Here is a 14926-nt window from a genome sequence, read left to right as displayed (position 1 = left end):
ATTTATTTTTATCATAAATAATCATTCTTAATACAAATAATCCGACATAAATATTCGTTTAAAATCGGTCTGGATCATTACCAAATGGGCAATTGGTAATAATTGAGCTGAAAATATATTTAAATTATATTGGTGATGATTATATATGGTAAAAAAGAGGCAATGCTAGTGGGCTATCAGCTTGTACCTACTAAGTCTTCTATCTAGCCTTCTATCTCGGTAGTTTGCGGGAGATTATAGTATAGACAATAACTCAACCAAGTCAGCCATGAATCAGGCCCAACGGAAACGGCTACTATTTCACATAAGGAAACCACCCAACCAGTCAAGGACCCAGAATGGAAACTACACATCCATCGACTACGAGCACAAGAATGGAAACTACACAATCAAGCACTGAATCCTCTTAGTATATTTTTCAAATTGTAACGCTACTCTATAATCTGTATAGTACATTCCTCTGTACACATATATATATATACACAATACAAGGCTCTCAGTTATTATTTATACTTATATATTAAGTTACATATTTACATAAATATAATAGGGTATAAGTATAAGAGTGTATTATATATATATATATATTAATATATATAATATGTAATTGTAATTTCTTTAAAGCTAAGTAGTTGGTAATAAGATATTCTATTTTGGAGTTGGACCTTTTACTTTGGCGGTTGTATGTGCAATTGTTTGTGCATTTTTTTAGATTTTATTTATTTGGTTAATTAGTTATATGCATGGTGGTTTTGAAAATAATATTTTGGACTTTATCATATTTGGGATAAAACTTGTTTTCATTTGGGTTAGGAAAACCAACTAGCCCAACAAAAAAGGTTAAAACCGAATTACACTTGTAAATTGAACTAAACTGGACCAAAACTAAAAAAAATCAAAAGTTTTGGTTTCTTGGATGAATCGGTCTGTATCAGTTATCAGAATCTCAAAACAGACTTAGACCGTTTTGATTTCAAAATATGTCCAAAACATAACCGAAATAAATTACCGATTACACACCTAATCTTAATACTTATTTACGTTCATATTTTGTGTAACAATCTGCTAGAAATTCATTGTTGGAATTTCTATAGGCATTAGGAACATCGTGAAAACACTGTAAGTTTTCATGATTCGACCAATCGCGTAAGTTTTAGTCTATCAGCATGGCCAGAGTTATCACTCACTATGGTGCTAGAAGTGTGATTTTGTTTATTTGATGTATTTAGAAGTGTTAGATTGAGATATGGTCTGCGCCATTAGATTTAGTTGATTATTTATGATTTTATGGCGCAACAATCCCTTTTTCAATTTTCGGACGAAAAACTTGTTCGAAAACGCGTTTTGCTTATTTCGAGTCACTTCAGGATTGAATTTCAATAAATGAATTGCATAGTTAAGGTTTGTATGAGTATTTAAGATTTTACAGTGCAAAACTTATGTTTCACTTTCTCGGAGTAAATAGTAACCTCTATAGAAGCATCTAGTGCAGTGTTTTCAAAATCACAGTGTGAAATGTCCAAATTAAGTTAGAGAAGTTTTATTTGGACACTTGGCATGATCTTAGCCACACTTGGTGAATAATATTTGGACATTTGACACAAAGAGGAACAATGAGATGATTTGTGAAGGAATCAATGTGTGAGATCATGCCACCTAAGCGCAACCCTATTCTTCTTTATTCTAATCAACCAAATTGTGTCGAACTAAAGAGGTTTCAACCCTAGTGAAACCCTAAATGCTTGGAATCCATTTGAAACCCTAAAAACTTGGTTGAAACCGAAACCCTAAATGGTTTCCCCAAACCCTAAGTTGGTCTCAAAACGCTTTTTGATCCAATTTATAGCATTGTGTTTAATCATTTGATTAAATTACTTTCATATGCTATTAATTCCTCAAATTCATGTTATGAAATCATTATCCAACCTTTTAAATTTTAGAATTTTGATTGGGCCAAGAAAAATTAGATTTGGGTTTGATAGTAACCCAAACCCAAACCAAACCCTATCTAAACTCCAAATTGAATCCCAGGAATTTTGGCCACCTTGGCAAAGCTTCTAGAGGAAGTTTCCACCCACCCATAGAAGATCAACCTCTGCCTTCAACAGCCCCAAATAGTCCCTTGATGTGAGGGAAAAAACCACCTCATCACACCCCTTCTAGAAGGTAGCAGCAACAGCAGCCCACCCCTTCCACTATTCTTATCTTTTTGTGACCTAAGTACCATCTCTTAAGGGTCATTAAAGCCCATACCTCAGCCTTCAGAAGTCTAGAGGCATTTATGGCACCCTTCATTTCATTTCGTTACTTCTTCGCTTTGTTTTTAGAGAGAAACCCTAAAGAGCTTTCTTGGGCAGTTTTTTGAGTCATTTTACGTGGCCATTTATGACTATTTTTAAGTATTTTCTTGCAATGACTCATTCATAAAAGTTGTTCAGATTTGAGTCTAGTTTCCGTGCGTTTCTTATTTGCTTCATTTCGTAGTCATTTATATTGTAAAAAGTTGTTTTGACCATGAAAAAGTCATTCTGGACATTAAACTGGAGAGTTTGTTATAGTTTGGAGTTTTTAACCAAGCTAATGGACATATCTTGGTCCGAAACTTTTATGGAGTGTTTTTAACATGTGTTTATGAATGTTGATTAAGGATTTGTTGCATGGATAAAGCTTTTGATGAAAGTTTTTCGTAGATATAGAAACTTACAAACTGGAAGTGGAAAAACAGTTTTTGTTTGAGAAAATTTGAATATTTCGTAGTTTAATCTTACTCCAATGGTTTTTATATTTTTATTTTATGATCCTAAGCCTCTTATATGCATGTTAGGATGTTGTTCTGAAGATATTTAGTATTAGTTTCAAGGATATGATTTTTCTATACAAGAGGATTTTAGTTAGACCTAAGATTTGATGTTTTTGGGTTAGATCTATGTTTTATTAATTTTTAGCCATGTGATTTTAAGTTTGATGGTTGGATCTTCTTTAGGACACATTTTTAAATCATGTGATGTTTTATTTTGATGATCTCATCTTTTTAAGCCATAGATCAAGAGATTGGTCAAAGCCAGTTAAGGAAAAGTTTTCGCTTTTGGACTAAGTATAGAACCAAAAACTCTAAGTGTTGTTTTGTGATTTTTGGTAACTTTTGTTTAATTACTTAAAGCATAGTTGATCTTAAGATGATATTATGAATATGTTAGATGTAAGATTTTATTTTTTAGAATTCTTGGAGATGTTTTCAAAAAGGTTATAACTTGTGATTCAAGGATTTGCTTTTGGTTAACAAGTAAAGAATATATAACATATTTATTTTAGATATTCTCTTATATAAAAAGGGTCACAACGGTGATATTTTCCACGATGACAATATTGATTTCTAGCCATTCTTAACTCAGACTTGACTGCTAGCTTGTTCACAACAAGCAGCGAATGTTGTTTCTTCTTAATCTTTTGAACATCTCTAAGGTGATTTTTCTTTTCTTCCATTATTCTTCATTAACACTTTGTTTTCTATTCCAAGAAAATCAATCCTTCTACGTTTTCTTCTAATGACTAGATAATTGGTACAGGTGCAACAGATCAAATTGTATATTAAGTACTTAACACATGATCTGTCAAGCTACCTAATGGAGAGCTTCTGCACCATTCATACACATTTGTCAAATTTTTATTCTTGACTTTGAAAAAAAAATTAAGTAAATCTTGATCCAAGAGATCACTAGTGATGGTACACTGCTTTTGGGTGGAAAAATCAATAAACATGGTTATGTTAGACTTGTTTCAAATAAACCAATGCGTTTAATCAGATCATGATGATCATCTTGTTAGCTAGAAAACTGATGATCAGCTTATAAATTTCCAGCAAGAAACATCAAAGACGACAAACATCTTCATGAAAAAGGCCCTATGTCAACGACAACTCTTAAATTCTAGAATTCCAGGCATTAATTCTTATAACTCACTAAAAGTCCAAACACATTACAATCAAAACAAGGATGGTCATGACCTGTATTATCTCAAGAAAATCTTCAACCTTTTTGATATGTTGGCGAATGAAGCTAGATCTTTGACGTACGGTCAAAATCTTTTGCTCAATACTCACTTTCTGCCACTCCATCTGTTCTCCAAAATCGTCCCTAAAACTTTTATATATAGTGTTGCTTAATTTTCACCGCCTCGGCCAAAGACTTGAAGAAGTTGTAAAGCAATTCAGGTAGGGGCAGATGTCAGCTCGCTCGCCCGTCTTGCGAGGGTGATCTAGCGAATTCAAATTCACACATGTAGGTGGATGTTAGCTCGCTCGCTCGCCTGCCTTCCCGCAATGACGTTCTCAGAGAACTCACTGATCAAAGTCTCAATTGGGACCCCAACAGCTCAAGTACATGACTGTCCTCAAACACTCTTCTGACTTCTTCATTTTCTCCTGATGATCTCTTACTTTGCTTGAAACCACTGCAGAAGTTGAAGAGGAGAGGTTCTTTGCCTGAGATAACGACCGGAGATGGTTCTTTGTATTTTGCTGCGCAGATCTTATAATATAATTCCATCTGCAGATGCCCATCTGGTCTTTCATGGCCTCCACGACTCCTACGCTGGCTGCTACAATAGCTCTGCTTGTTGAACTCATCTTCTTCGTGTTACTCTTCACAATTAGACTGATTTGCTCTTGAAATTAGAGAAAAAGGAGTTGCAAACTTTGTGTACTAGAGAATACAATTGATCCGAGAAGGATGTGTGCTTGATATAGAAAATCAAATGGAGGGGCTCTTTTATATATAGAGGGATGGAAAGCCAGAAACTTGAAAAGGAGCTTAAGTTTTGGAAAAACCGTCAACAAGACCAGTAATTTGCTGGTGGTTTTGGGGTCTAGGTCCGGATCAGCCAATGGTTTTGTTTTCTTCCCGTCCCTGACACGACAAAGCCTTGATTTCTGTCTCTTTCAGTCTTTTGTCCACTAAAGTTAGTATAATCCGCACGCTGTTACCAGTATATAAAATCGAATTCATGCAGACAGGTTTGGATAGGAATAAAGAAAAGCCACTTCACTTTGGATTTATTCGAGGTTGAAGCCGATCAGAAATTACAGGATACAAGAAAACTGCTCAGAGAACCGGTATCGTAATCTTAAAAATGGAGGAATCTTTAAATTTGAATGGTTTCTGTTAAAAACGCTGCATTGAATTCCGTAAATAATCAAAATTCTAACTTGTTATAATGTATTTACTTTTATCTCTATATTTAAAGATACTGTTTATGATCTATTTTTATTATTTTATTACAAAATTACTTCTTCCAATTTTCAGATTAATTTCACCACGATATAAGTATTAATCAGATTAATTAAGTTGAGGAAAAAAAATAATTAAAAAGATAATTTAAATATCAAATTAAATTATTAATTAACATATAATTAGTATAATTATAAAAATAAATTAAAAATATTATTATTAAAAAATAATATTATAATTTTATTTTAACTAATTCAATAACTAATACAATCGAAGTTTATGATTAGGGAGGTTTTAAATTAATAGAAAATATATACTTTTCATTAAATTTAAGAGATGCATTTGATGAAGTCAATATCAATACTCTTAATTGTGATCAATTATTTCATCTAAAAATAATTATTTTTTTATTAAAATAAATATATTTTTATCGTAAATAATCATTCTTATTACAAATAAAATAATCTGACGTAAATGTTGGTTTAAGATCTTACCAATTGGGCAATTGGTGATAGTTGAGCTGAATATATATTTAAATTATATTGGTGATGATTATATATAGTAAAAAAGAGACAATGCTAGTGGGCTATCAGCTTGTGCCACTTAGCGTGCTCTTAATGTACCTACTACCTAGCCTTCTATCTTGGTAGTTTGCGGGGGATTATAGTATAGACAATAACTCAACCAAGTTAGCCAAGAATCAGGCCCAATGGAAACGGCTATAATTTCACATAAGGAAACCACCCAACCAGTCAAGGACCTAGAATGGAAACTACACACCCAAAGACTACGAGCACAAGAATGGAAACTACACAATCAAGCACTGAATCCTCTTTATATATTTTTCCAATTGTAACGCTACTCTATAATCTGTATGGTACATTCCTCTGTACATATATATACAATACAAGGCTCTCACAGTTATTATTTATACTTATATAATAGGGTATAATAGAAGAGTACATTTTATATATAATATGTAATTGTAATTTCTTTTAAGCTAAGTAGTTGGTAATAAGATATTCTATTTTTATTTACTTTGGAGTTGGACCTTTTACTTTGGCGGTTGTATGTGCAATTGTTTGTGCATTTTTTTAGATTTTTTTTTATTTGGTTAATTAGTTATATGCTATTATGCATGGTGTTTTTGAAAATAATATTTTGGACTTTATCATATTTGGGATAAAACTTGTTTTCATTTGGGTAAGAAAAACCAACTAGCCCAATAAAAAAGGCCAAAACCGAATTACACTTGTAAACTGAACTAAATTGGACCAAAACTGAAAAAAATTGAAAGTTTTGGTTTCTTGGATGAATCGGTCTGTATCAGTTATCAGAATCCCAAAACCAACTTAGATCGTTTCGATTTCAAAATATGTCCAAAACATAACCGAAATAAATTACCAATTACACGCCTAATCTTAACGCTTATTTACGTTCATATTTTTTGTAACAGCCTGCTAGAAATTCATTGGTGACATTTCTATAGGCTTTAGGAACCTCATGGAAATACTGTAAGTTTTCATGATTCGACCAATCGCGCAAGTTTTAGTTTATCAGCATAGCAGGAGTTTTCACTCATTATGGTGCCAGAAGTGTGACTTTGTTTATTTGATGTATTTAGAAGTGTTAGATTGAGATATGGTCTACGCCATTAGGATTTTATGGCGCAACAATCATATTTTCAATTTTCGGATGAAAAACTTGTTCGAAAACGCGTTTTGCTTATTTCGAGGCACTTTAGGATTGAATTTCAATAAATGAATTGCATAGTTAGGTTTGTATGGGTATTTAAGATTTTACAGTGCAAAACTTATGTTTCACTTTCCCGGAATGAATAGTAACCTCTATAGTAGCGTCAAGCGTAGTGTTTTCAAAATCGTAGTGTGGAATATCCAAATTAGGTTAGAGAAGTTTTATTTGGACATTTGGCATGATCTTAGCCATACTTGGTGAATATTTGGACATTTGGCATGATCTTAGCCATACTTGGTGAATATTTGGACATTTGGCACAAAGAGGAACAATGAGATAATTTGTGAAGGAATCAATGTGTGAGATCATGCCACCTAAGCGCAACCCTATTCTTTTTTCTTCTAATCAACCAAATTGTGCCGAACTAAAGAAGGTTTCAACCTAGTGAAACACTAAATGCTTGGAATCCATTTGAAACCCTAAAAACTTGGTTGAAACCGAAACCTTAAATGATTTCTCCAAACCCTAAAGTTGGTCTCCAAATGCTTTTTGATCCAATTTATAGCATTGTGTTTAATCACTTGATTAAATTACTTTTACATGCTATTAATTCCTCAAATTCATGTTATGAAATCATTATCCAACCCTTTAAATTTTAGAATTTTGATTGGGCCAAGAAAAATTAGATTTGGGCTTGATAGTAACCCAAACCCTATCTAAACCCCAAATTGAATCCCACGAATTTTGGCCACCTTGGCAAAGCTTCTAGAAGAAGTTTCCACCCACTCATGGAAGATCAACCTCTGCCCTCAACATCCCCAAATAGTCCCTTGATGTGAGAGAAAAAGCCACCTCATCACACCCCTTCTAGAAGGCAGCAGCAGCAGCCCACCCCCTCCACTATTCTTGCCTTTTTGTGACCTAAGCACCATCCCTCAAGGGTCATTAAAGCCCATATATACCTCAGCCTCCATAAGTCTAGAGGCGTGTATGGCACCCTTCCTTTCATTTCGTCACTTCTTCGCTCTGTTCTTAGAGAGAAACCCAAAAGAGCTTTCTCGGGCAGTTTTCTGAGTCATTTTGCGTGGCCATTTATGATTATTTTTAAATATTTTCTTGCAATGACTCATTCATAAAAGTTGTTCAAATTTGAGTCTAGTTTCTATATATATCTTATTTGTTTCATTTGGTAGTCATTTATTTGGTAAAAAATTATTTTGACCATGAAAAAGTCATTCTATACATTAAACTGGAGAGTTTGTTATAGTTTGGAGTTTTTGACTAAGCTAATGGACATATCTTGGTCCGAAACTTTTATGAAGTGTTTTTAACATGTGTTTATTAATGTTCATTAAGGATTTGTTGCATAGATAAAGCTTTTGATGAAAGTTTTTGGTAGATATATAAACTTACAAACTGGAAGTGGAAAAATAGTTTTTGTTTAAGAAAACTTGAATATTTTGTGGTTTAATCTTACTCCAATGGTTTTGATATTTTTATTTCGTGATCCTAAGTCTCTTATATGCATGTTAGGATATTTTTATGAAGATATTTAGTATTAGTTTCAAGGATATGATTTTTCTATATAAGAGGATTTTAGTTAGACCTAAGATTTGATGTTTTTGGGTTAGATCCATGTTTTATTGATTTTTAGCAATGTGATTTTAAGTTTGATCGTTGGATCTTCTTTTGGACATATTTTTAAATCATGTCATTTTTTATTTTGAAGATCTCATCTTATTAAGCCATAGATAAAGAGATTGGTCAATGCCAGTTAAGGAAAAATTTCCACTTTTGGACTAAGTATAAAACCGAAAACTCTAAGTGTTGTTTTGTGATTTTTGGTGACTCTTGTTTTATGGCTTAAAGCATGGTTGACCTTAAGATGATATTATGAATGTGTTAGATGTAAGATTTTATTTTTTAGAATTATTGGAGATGTTTTCAAAAAGGTCATAACTTGTGATTCAAGGGTTTGTTTTTGGTTAACAAGTTTAAATCTTTTTACTAAAACATTTGGTGGTGATGATTAGCATTTCTTTTAATGGATGTTTAAGTATGTTTTAAAACTTAGGATAGGAAGATCTTTGTTGCATAAAGTTAGTTTGATCATGAGTTTTGAAATTGACAGAATTGCAACAAACTCAAGTGAAAAAGCCTATGTATGTTTCGGCCCCTATAGAGTTTTCGTGGCTTTGTTTAGTTTTAAATTTTTCTAATTTGATATTTGAGTTTAAGACAAAATTTACATGAGGTATGTAAATTTTGGTGATTTTTGGAATTAGGATGCAAAATCCTTAAGTTAGGGGTAAAACACATGTAGAGGGTAAAATGATAATTTTACTCTAATTTAATATTTTTCTATATTTATAATTGTTAGTGATTAAGTTCTAACTTTTAGAAATCACTACTTTCAGTTATTCGTGATCTCTTTTTGGTTTTTGTTCAGAAACACGAAGATCGAGATAAGTTAGCTTTTAACTTACTATCATTTTAATGTGTATGGGTGATAAGTAAATTAAGGAACTACAGTGTATGTATGTATGTTATCTTTTGTGCCATGCCAAGTAATTACATGTTCAACTACCACACAAATTTATTCTATCATGAATTATGCATATATTACGCAAGATATTCTGTCACGTTTAACTATACATTGCAAGTAGGTTGTTTTAAGTATGCCATCTGTTACATGTATGTCATGTCATGTAATATTCACTGTTGCAAGCATGTCATGTTAAGGATGAGGTTTGTTACATGTTTGCCATGTTACGAAATGTTTCTATGTCAAGTAAGTAATATCTTTTGAGTTACGTTCAAATCAGTTATGTCTAGGATACTCACAATGCAATCACTATGATTGTCTGAGTATTTCCATTTTTAATTCAGGCGTGGTACTTCTGGCGAAATCATTTTGATTGTCAGAATTCAATTCCAGCTTAGTTATGCAGATACTCATGGTGTAATCATTCTGATTGTCAAAGTATTACTAGGTACTCCTGGTGTAATCACTTTGATCGCTAGGGTATGTGTTTCAAAATACTCATAATGGAATCATTCTGATTGTCTGAGTATCTTTAACAAAATATGTTAGGCGGAATCATTCTAATTGTTCACTATTCTTGACGAAACGACTGGTGAAATCATTTTGATTGTCAGAATTCAAGTCCAAGTTCATGTTAAGTAAAGAAGTCAGTTCAAGTTCAGGTAAATTTAAGTTTTAGTTCAAGTTTAAGTTCATGTCAAGTTAAGTTTCAGTTCAAGTCCAAGTTCATGTTAAGTAAAGTTTCAGATCAAGTTCATGTCAAGTCAAGTCTCAGTTTAAGTCCAGTTTAGTTTAAGCAAGTCAAGTTCAGTTCACATTTCAGTTTAAGTTATGTCAGTTATGCTATGTTGTATGTCAAGTTATGATGTGATTACTTATGACTTTGATTATATATTCATACTTTTACTGCCATGCATGCATCATTAAACTATGTGGAGGTTTTATGATTTTGATTATACATTCATGCTTTTACTGCCATGCATGCATCCTTAAACTATGTGGAGGTTTTTTGTTAACTTGTTGAGATTTGTAATCAAATCTCACTGTAGTAGTCCAAACTAGTATCCTCCCGAATGGTAGATCTTGTTACAGGATTTGAAGGAGAGTCGAGAATCGACTAACTAGAAACTGTTGACTAAGCGACGGTACGATGTCAATGATAGTATAGTAGTTAACTTAAATTATTACTTGTACTTTGGAGTTGCATCTCCAGTACTCTTTTGATCATAGCCATTTTGGACTAGCGTTATAATATTAGTTGTTTTGTATGTTTTTTTGTATGAAGTATGTTTTAAGTATTTGAGATATTTTCAGTTTGGTGCATAGTATTGCTAAAGAAAAAAAAATTATCCGCTGCGAATATTGCATAACACTAGATGCATGTTAGGAACATTGAATCTTTAATTGTCATGAACGGGAGTAGGTAACCTTGTGTTATATGTCCTGACACTTCAGATGTTCGTTCGATCCCAAGCGGAATCTAGGGGCGTCACATTTTGAAATTTATTTTCATAACTATGTCTAGCTAAAATTTTAACTAGGGTTGAGGACGAATCCTTATTGAAGTTTAGTAATATTATTTATGAAATGTAATTTCTTTCCCTAATTATATGTGTATTCAATGATCAATTGTTCTTACTTCACATCAATTGAAAGAAATAAAATTCTTGATATGAGTTTTCTCATGATCTAGAATATTCTTAATCAATTGAGAGTTTGGTTCATAAGTTGTTAAAAATAAAATCTAATATATTTTGTATTTTATTTTAACATATACAAGTGATAATTTGATTTTATATTTTGAAGTAAAGAATATATAACATATTTATTTTAGATATTCTCCTATATAAAAAGGGTCATAACGGTGATATTTTCCACGATGACAATATTGATTTCTAGCCATTCTTAACTCAGACTTGACTGCTAGCTTGTCCACAACAAGCAGCGAATGCTGTTTCTTCTTAATCTTTTGAACATCTCTCATGATTTTTCTTCCATTATTCTTCATAAACACTTTGTTTTCTATTCCAAGAAAATCAATCCTTCTACGTTTTCTTCTAATGACTAGATACTTGATACTGGTGCGACACATCACATGGTATATTAAGTACTTAACACATGATCTGTCAAGCTACCTAATGGAGAGCTTCTGCACCATTCATACACAATTGTCAAATTTTTTTTCTTGAGTTTGAAAAAAAATTTAAGTAAATCTTGATCCAAGAGATCACCAGTGATGGTACACTGCTTTTGGGTGGAAAAATCAATAAACATGGTTATGTTAGACTTGTTTCAAATAAACCAATGCGTTTAATCAGATCATGATGACCATCTTGTTAGCTTGAAAATTGATGATCAACTTATAAATTTCCAGCAAGAAACATCAAAGACGACAAACATCTTCATCAAAAAGGCCCTATGTCAACGACAGCTCTTAAATTCTAGAATTCCAGCATTAATTCTTATAACTCACTAAAAGTCCAAACACCTTACAATCAGAACAAGGATGGTGATCTGTATTATCTCAAGAAAATCTTCAACCTTTTTAATATGTTGGCAAATGAAGCTAGATCTTTATTGACAGAATTATTTCTTTCCATACATGCACATAATCAAGACTTGCATGATTTTTGTAATTAGCTTATTTTTAGGACTCAATCAGCTTAGTCCACTTTCCTTATGTATATATTTCCTTACATGACTCTTTGTACGCCTATTTATTTGTACAAGTTCTAATACGAAATATACTTGCAATTCAATATTTTTCCTATATCTTACTTCTTAACATAGTATCAGCCTAACCAACGATCCAACTCTTCTCTCATGGCCGACGCCAACACTCCACCCATCCCTTCCTCATATCTCCTTCACCCCTCAGATTCTCCTAATCTCATTCTCGTCAATAGCCTTCTCACAGGTGACAACTACCCAAAATGGCAAAAATAAACTTGGCTTTATCGATGGCACTCTTACACCTCCTGAACCTACCAAACCAGAATATACTTAATGGAACCAAACGAAGGATATGGTCCTTACCTGGATCCTCAACTCCATCAGCCCTTCCATCGCCAACTCTCTTGAATATCATATCGATCCCCGCGCTGTTTGGCTCGACCTCTCCTCCCATTTCTGCCATGGAAACAATGCTCGTATCTATCACTTAAAACGAGCCCTCTCCTCCCTGCACCAAACCACAAATTCTGTCAATGATTATTTCAACCAAATCAAACAGTTGTGGGATGAACTTAGTCATCTCCAAACCGCAACTGACCTCAAAGATATGCAACGACAGGCTGATGATGAACGTGTTTTTAAATTTCTCCTTGGGCTCAACGATTCCTTTGCTCCTCTTCGCACCCAAATTCTGGCCATGGATCCACTCCCTTCCATAAGCAAAGTTTTATCCATCTTGTTTCAAGAAGAACAACAGGAGCTTCTCAATATTCAAACCCCTGCATCCGAAACCATGGCCCTGGCCATTCGCACCACTGCTCGACCGCGGCCTCCTCTGAAGTGCACCGCATGCGGCAAAGACGGGCACACATGTGATCGTTGCTGGACACTCATCGGGTTTCCTCCAGGCCGAGAGCCTCACACCAACAAATCTCGGTCATCCATCTTAGGGCCAGCACCCACGACTGCAAATTAGACCTCTCTTTCTCCTTCGTTGACTGCAAATCTGGTCTCCCTCTCTCCGGAGTTGTATCAGAAGCTACTTCATCTCCTCGCACCATCGCCGACTTCGAATGACCCATCTCCCCCATCTTTTGCTGGTAATCTCTTCTCCCCATCTGATTTCTCCTTCAATCGGCGCCTCCATTTGGTGGTAGACAGTGGTGCGAGCCACCACATCTGCCACCAACGTGATGCTTTTGCCGATCTCAAGCCCCTTGCTTCTCCTCACCATATTCGGCTCCCAACAGGACAGGACATCCCAGCCGAAGGGATCGGTTCTTGTCGTCTCTCTCCCTTTCTCACCTTACACAATGTTTTTTTTGTTCCACTTATATCCTTCAATTTACTCTCAGTTTTCCAAATTGCCATTTATAATTCTTGTCTCATAATTTTCTCCTCTCATTCTTGTTTGTTTCAAGACTCTCCATCGATGAAGCCGATTGGAGCGGGTAATCTATGCAATGGGCTCTACGTGTACCGCCCCGAATCTCCCATCATTTTTGCTGCTCAAACTACTGCAAATAAGACTCTATGGCATCAACGTCTAGGTTATCCCTCTAGTTTTAATATTCCCAGTCTTTTTAATTCTCATTGTACTCTTCCTGAATGTGATATTTGTGCTCGTTCCAAACACACGAGATTACCTTTTTCCTCTTATGCCAATAAAAGTGATTCTCATTTTAATCGCATTTTTTGTGATATTTGGAGTGGTTATCGCACGGCATCTTTATGTGGCGCACATTATTTTCTCACAATTGTTGATGATTTTTCTCGCACCACATGGGTATATCTTATGCGTTTTAAATCTGAGGCCTATAGCCATTTAATGCACTTTCTTGCTCTTGTCCAAAATCAATTTAACACCACCGTCAAAATTATTAGAACTGATAATGGATAAGAATTTCTTTCCCATCAATTTCAAACATACCTGCACACACACGGCATCATTCATGAACGGACCTGGGTCGAAACTCCCCAACAAAACGGCGTTGCGAAGCGTAAACACCGTCACCTTCTAAATGTTGTCCGCAGTCTTCGTTTTCAAGCACACTTACCTCTACCTTTTTGGGGTGATTGTGTTCTCACTGCCACCTACCTCATCAACCGCACTCCTAGTCGCACTCTCCAAAATAAATCACCTTTTGAAATTTTGTTTAATAAAACTCCCAACTATGACCATCTTCGTGTCTTCGGTTGTCTTTGTTATGCCCAAACTCTCAATGTTCATCGTGACAAATTTTCTCCCCGTGCCACTAAATGTGTCTTCCTCGGCTACCCAAGCACACATAAAGCCTACAAGCTCTACAATCTCCAGAATCAATCCGTTTTCTACTCCCGAGATGTCACCTTCCACGAACAAACCTTTCCTTTTCAAGATCTCCATGATATTCCATCTCTCCCCACTCCTATTGTTCCTCTCCCTGTCCCTGCCCCTATTATATCTCTTGATCCTCCGGTCTCCTCTGAAACACCTGACTCTCCTAACTCCCCTGACTCTCCTGATTCTCCAATCTCCATAACCTTGCCCAACCCCTCTCCACCAACTCCCCATCCTTGCTGCACTATTACTCGACCTGCCCACCTTCACGACTATATTTGTCCCACCTTACATGCAGAGCCCACGGCATCTACACCTGCTTGACCGGCTTTAGGTACTGCTCACCCTTTGTCTGCTTTTCTTTCATATTCCCATTTTTCTCCCTCACATATTGTTTTTTTGAATGCTCTTACCTCTTGTACTGAACCCTCTTGCTATACTGATGCTATTCGCCACTCTCACTGGTGC

At 34.7% G+C, this 14926-nt stretch overlaps 1 protein-coding gene across 1 annotated transcript; it reads right to left on the bottom strand.

The window, feature by feature from the left end:
- Positions 1-4228: 4228 nt before the first annotated feature.
- Positions 4229-4729, bottom strand: LOC108983444. The gene has a single exon (XM_018955078.2). The coding sequence runs from the start codon at positions 4622-4624 to the stop codon at positions 4352-4354; it is 273 nt and encodes a 90-aa protein (XP_018810623.2). The 5' UTR covers positions 4625-4729; the 3' UTR covers positions 4229-4351.
- Positions 4730-14926: the final 10197 nt, after the last annotated feature.

Source organism: Juglans regia, chromosome 1, assembly GCF_001411555.2.
Source record: "Juglans regia cultivar Chandler chromosome 1, Walnut 2.0, whole genome shotgun sequence".
Lineage (NCBI taxonomy): Eukaryota > Viridiplantae > Streptophyta > Magnoliopsida > Fagales > Juglandaceae > Juglans > Juglans regia.
This window is presented reverse-complemented; position numbering and strand designations above follow the sequence as displayed.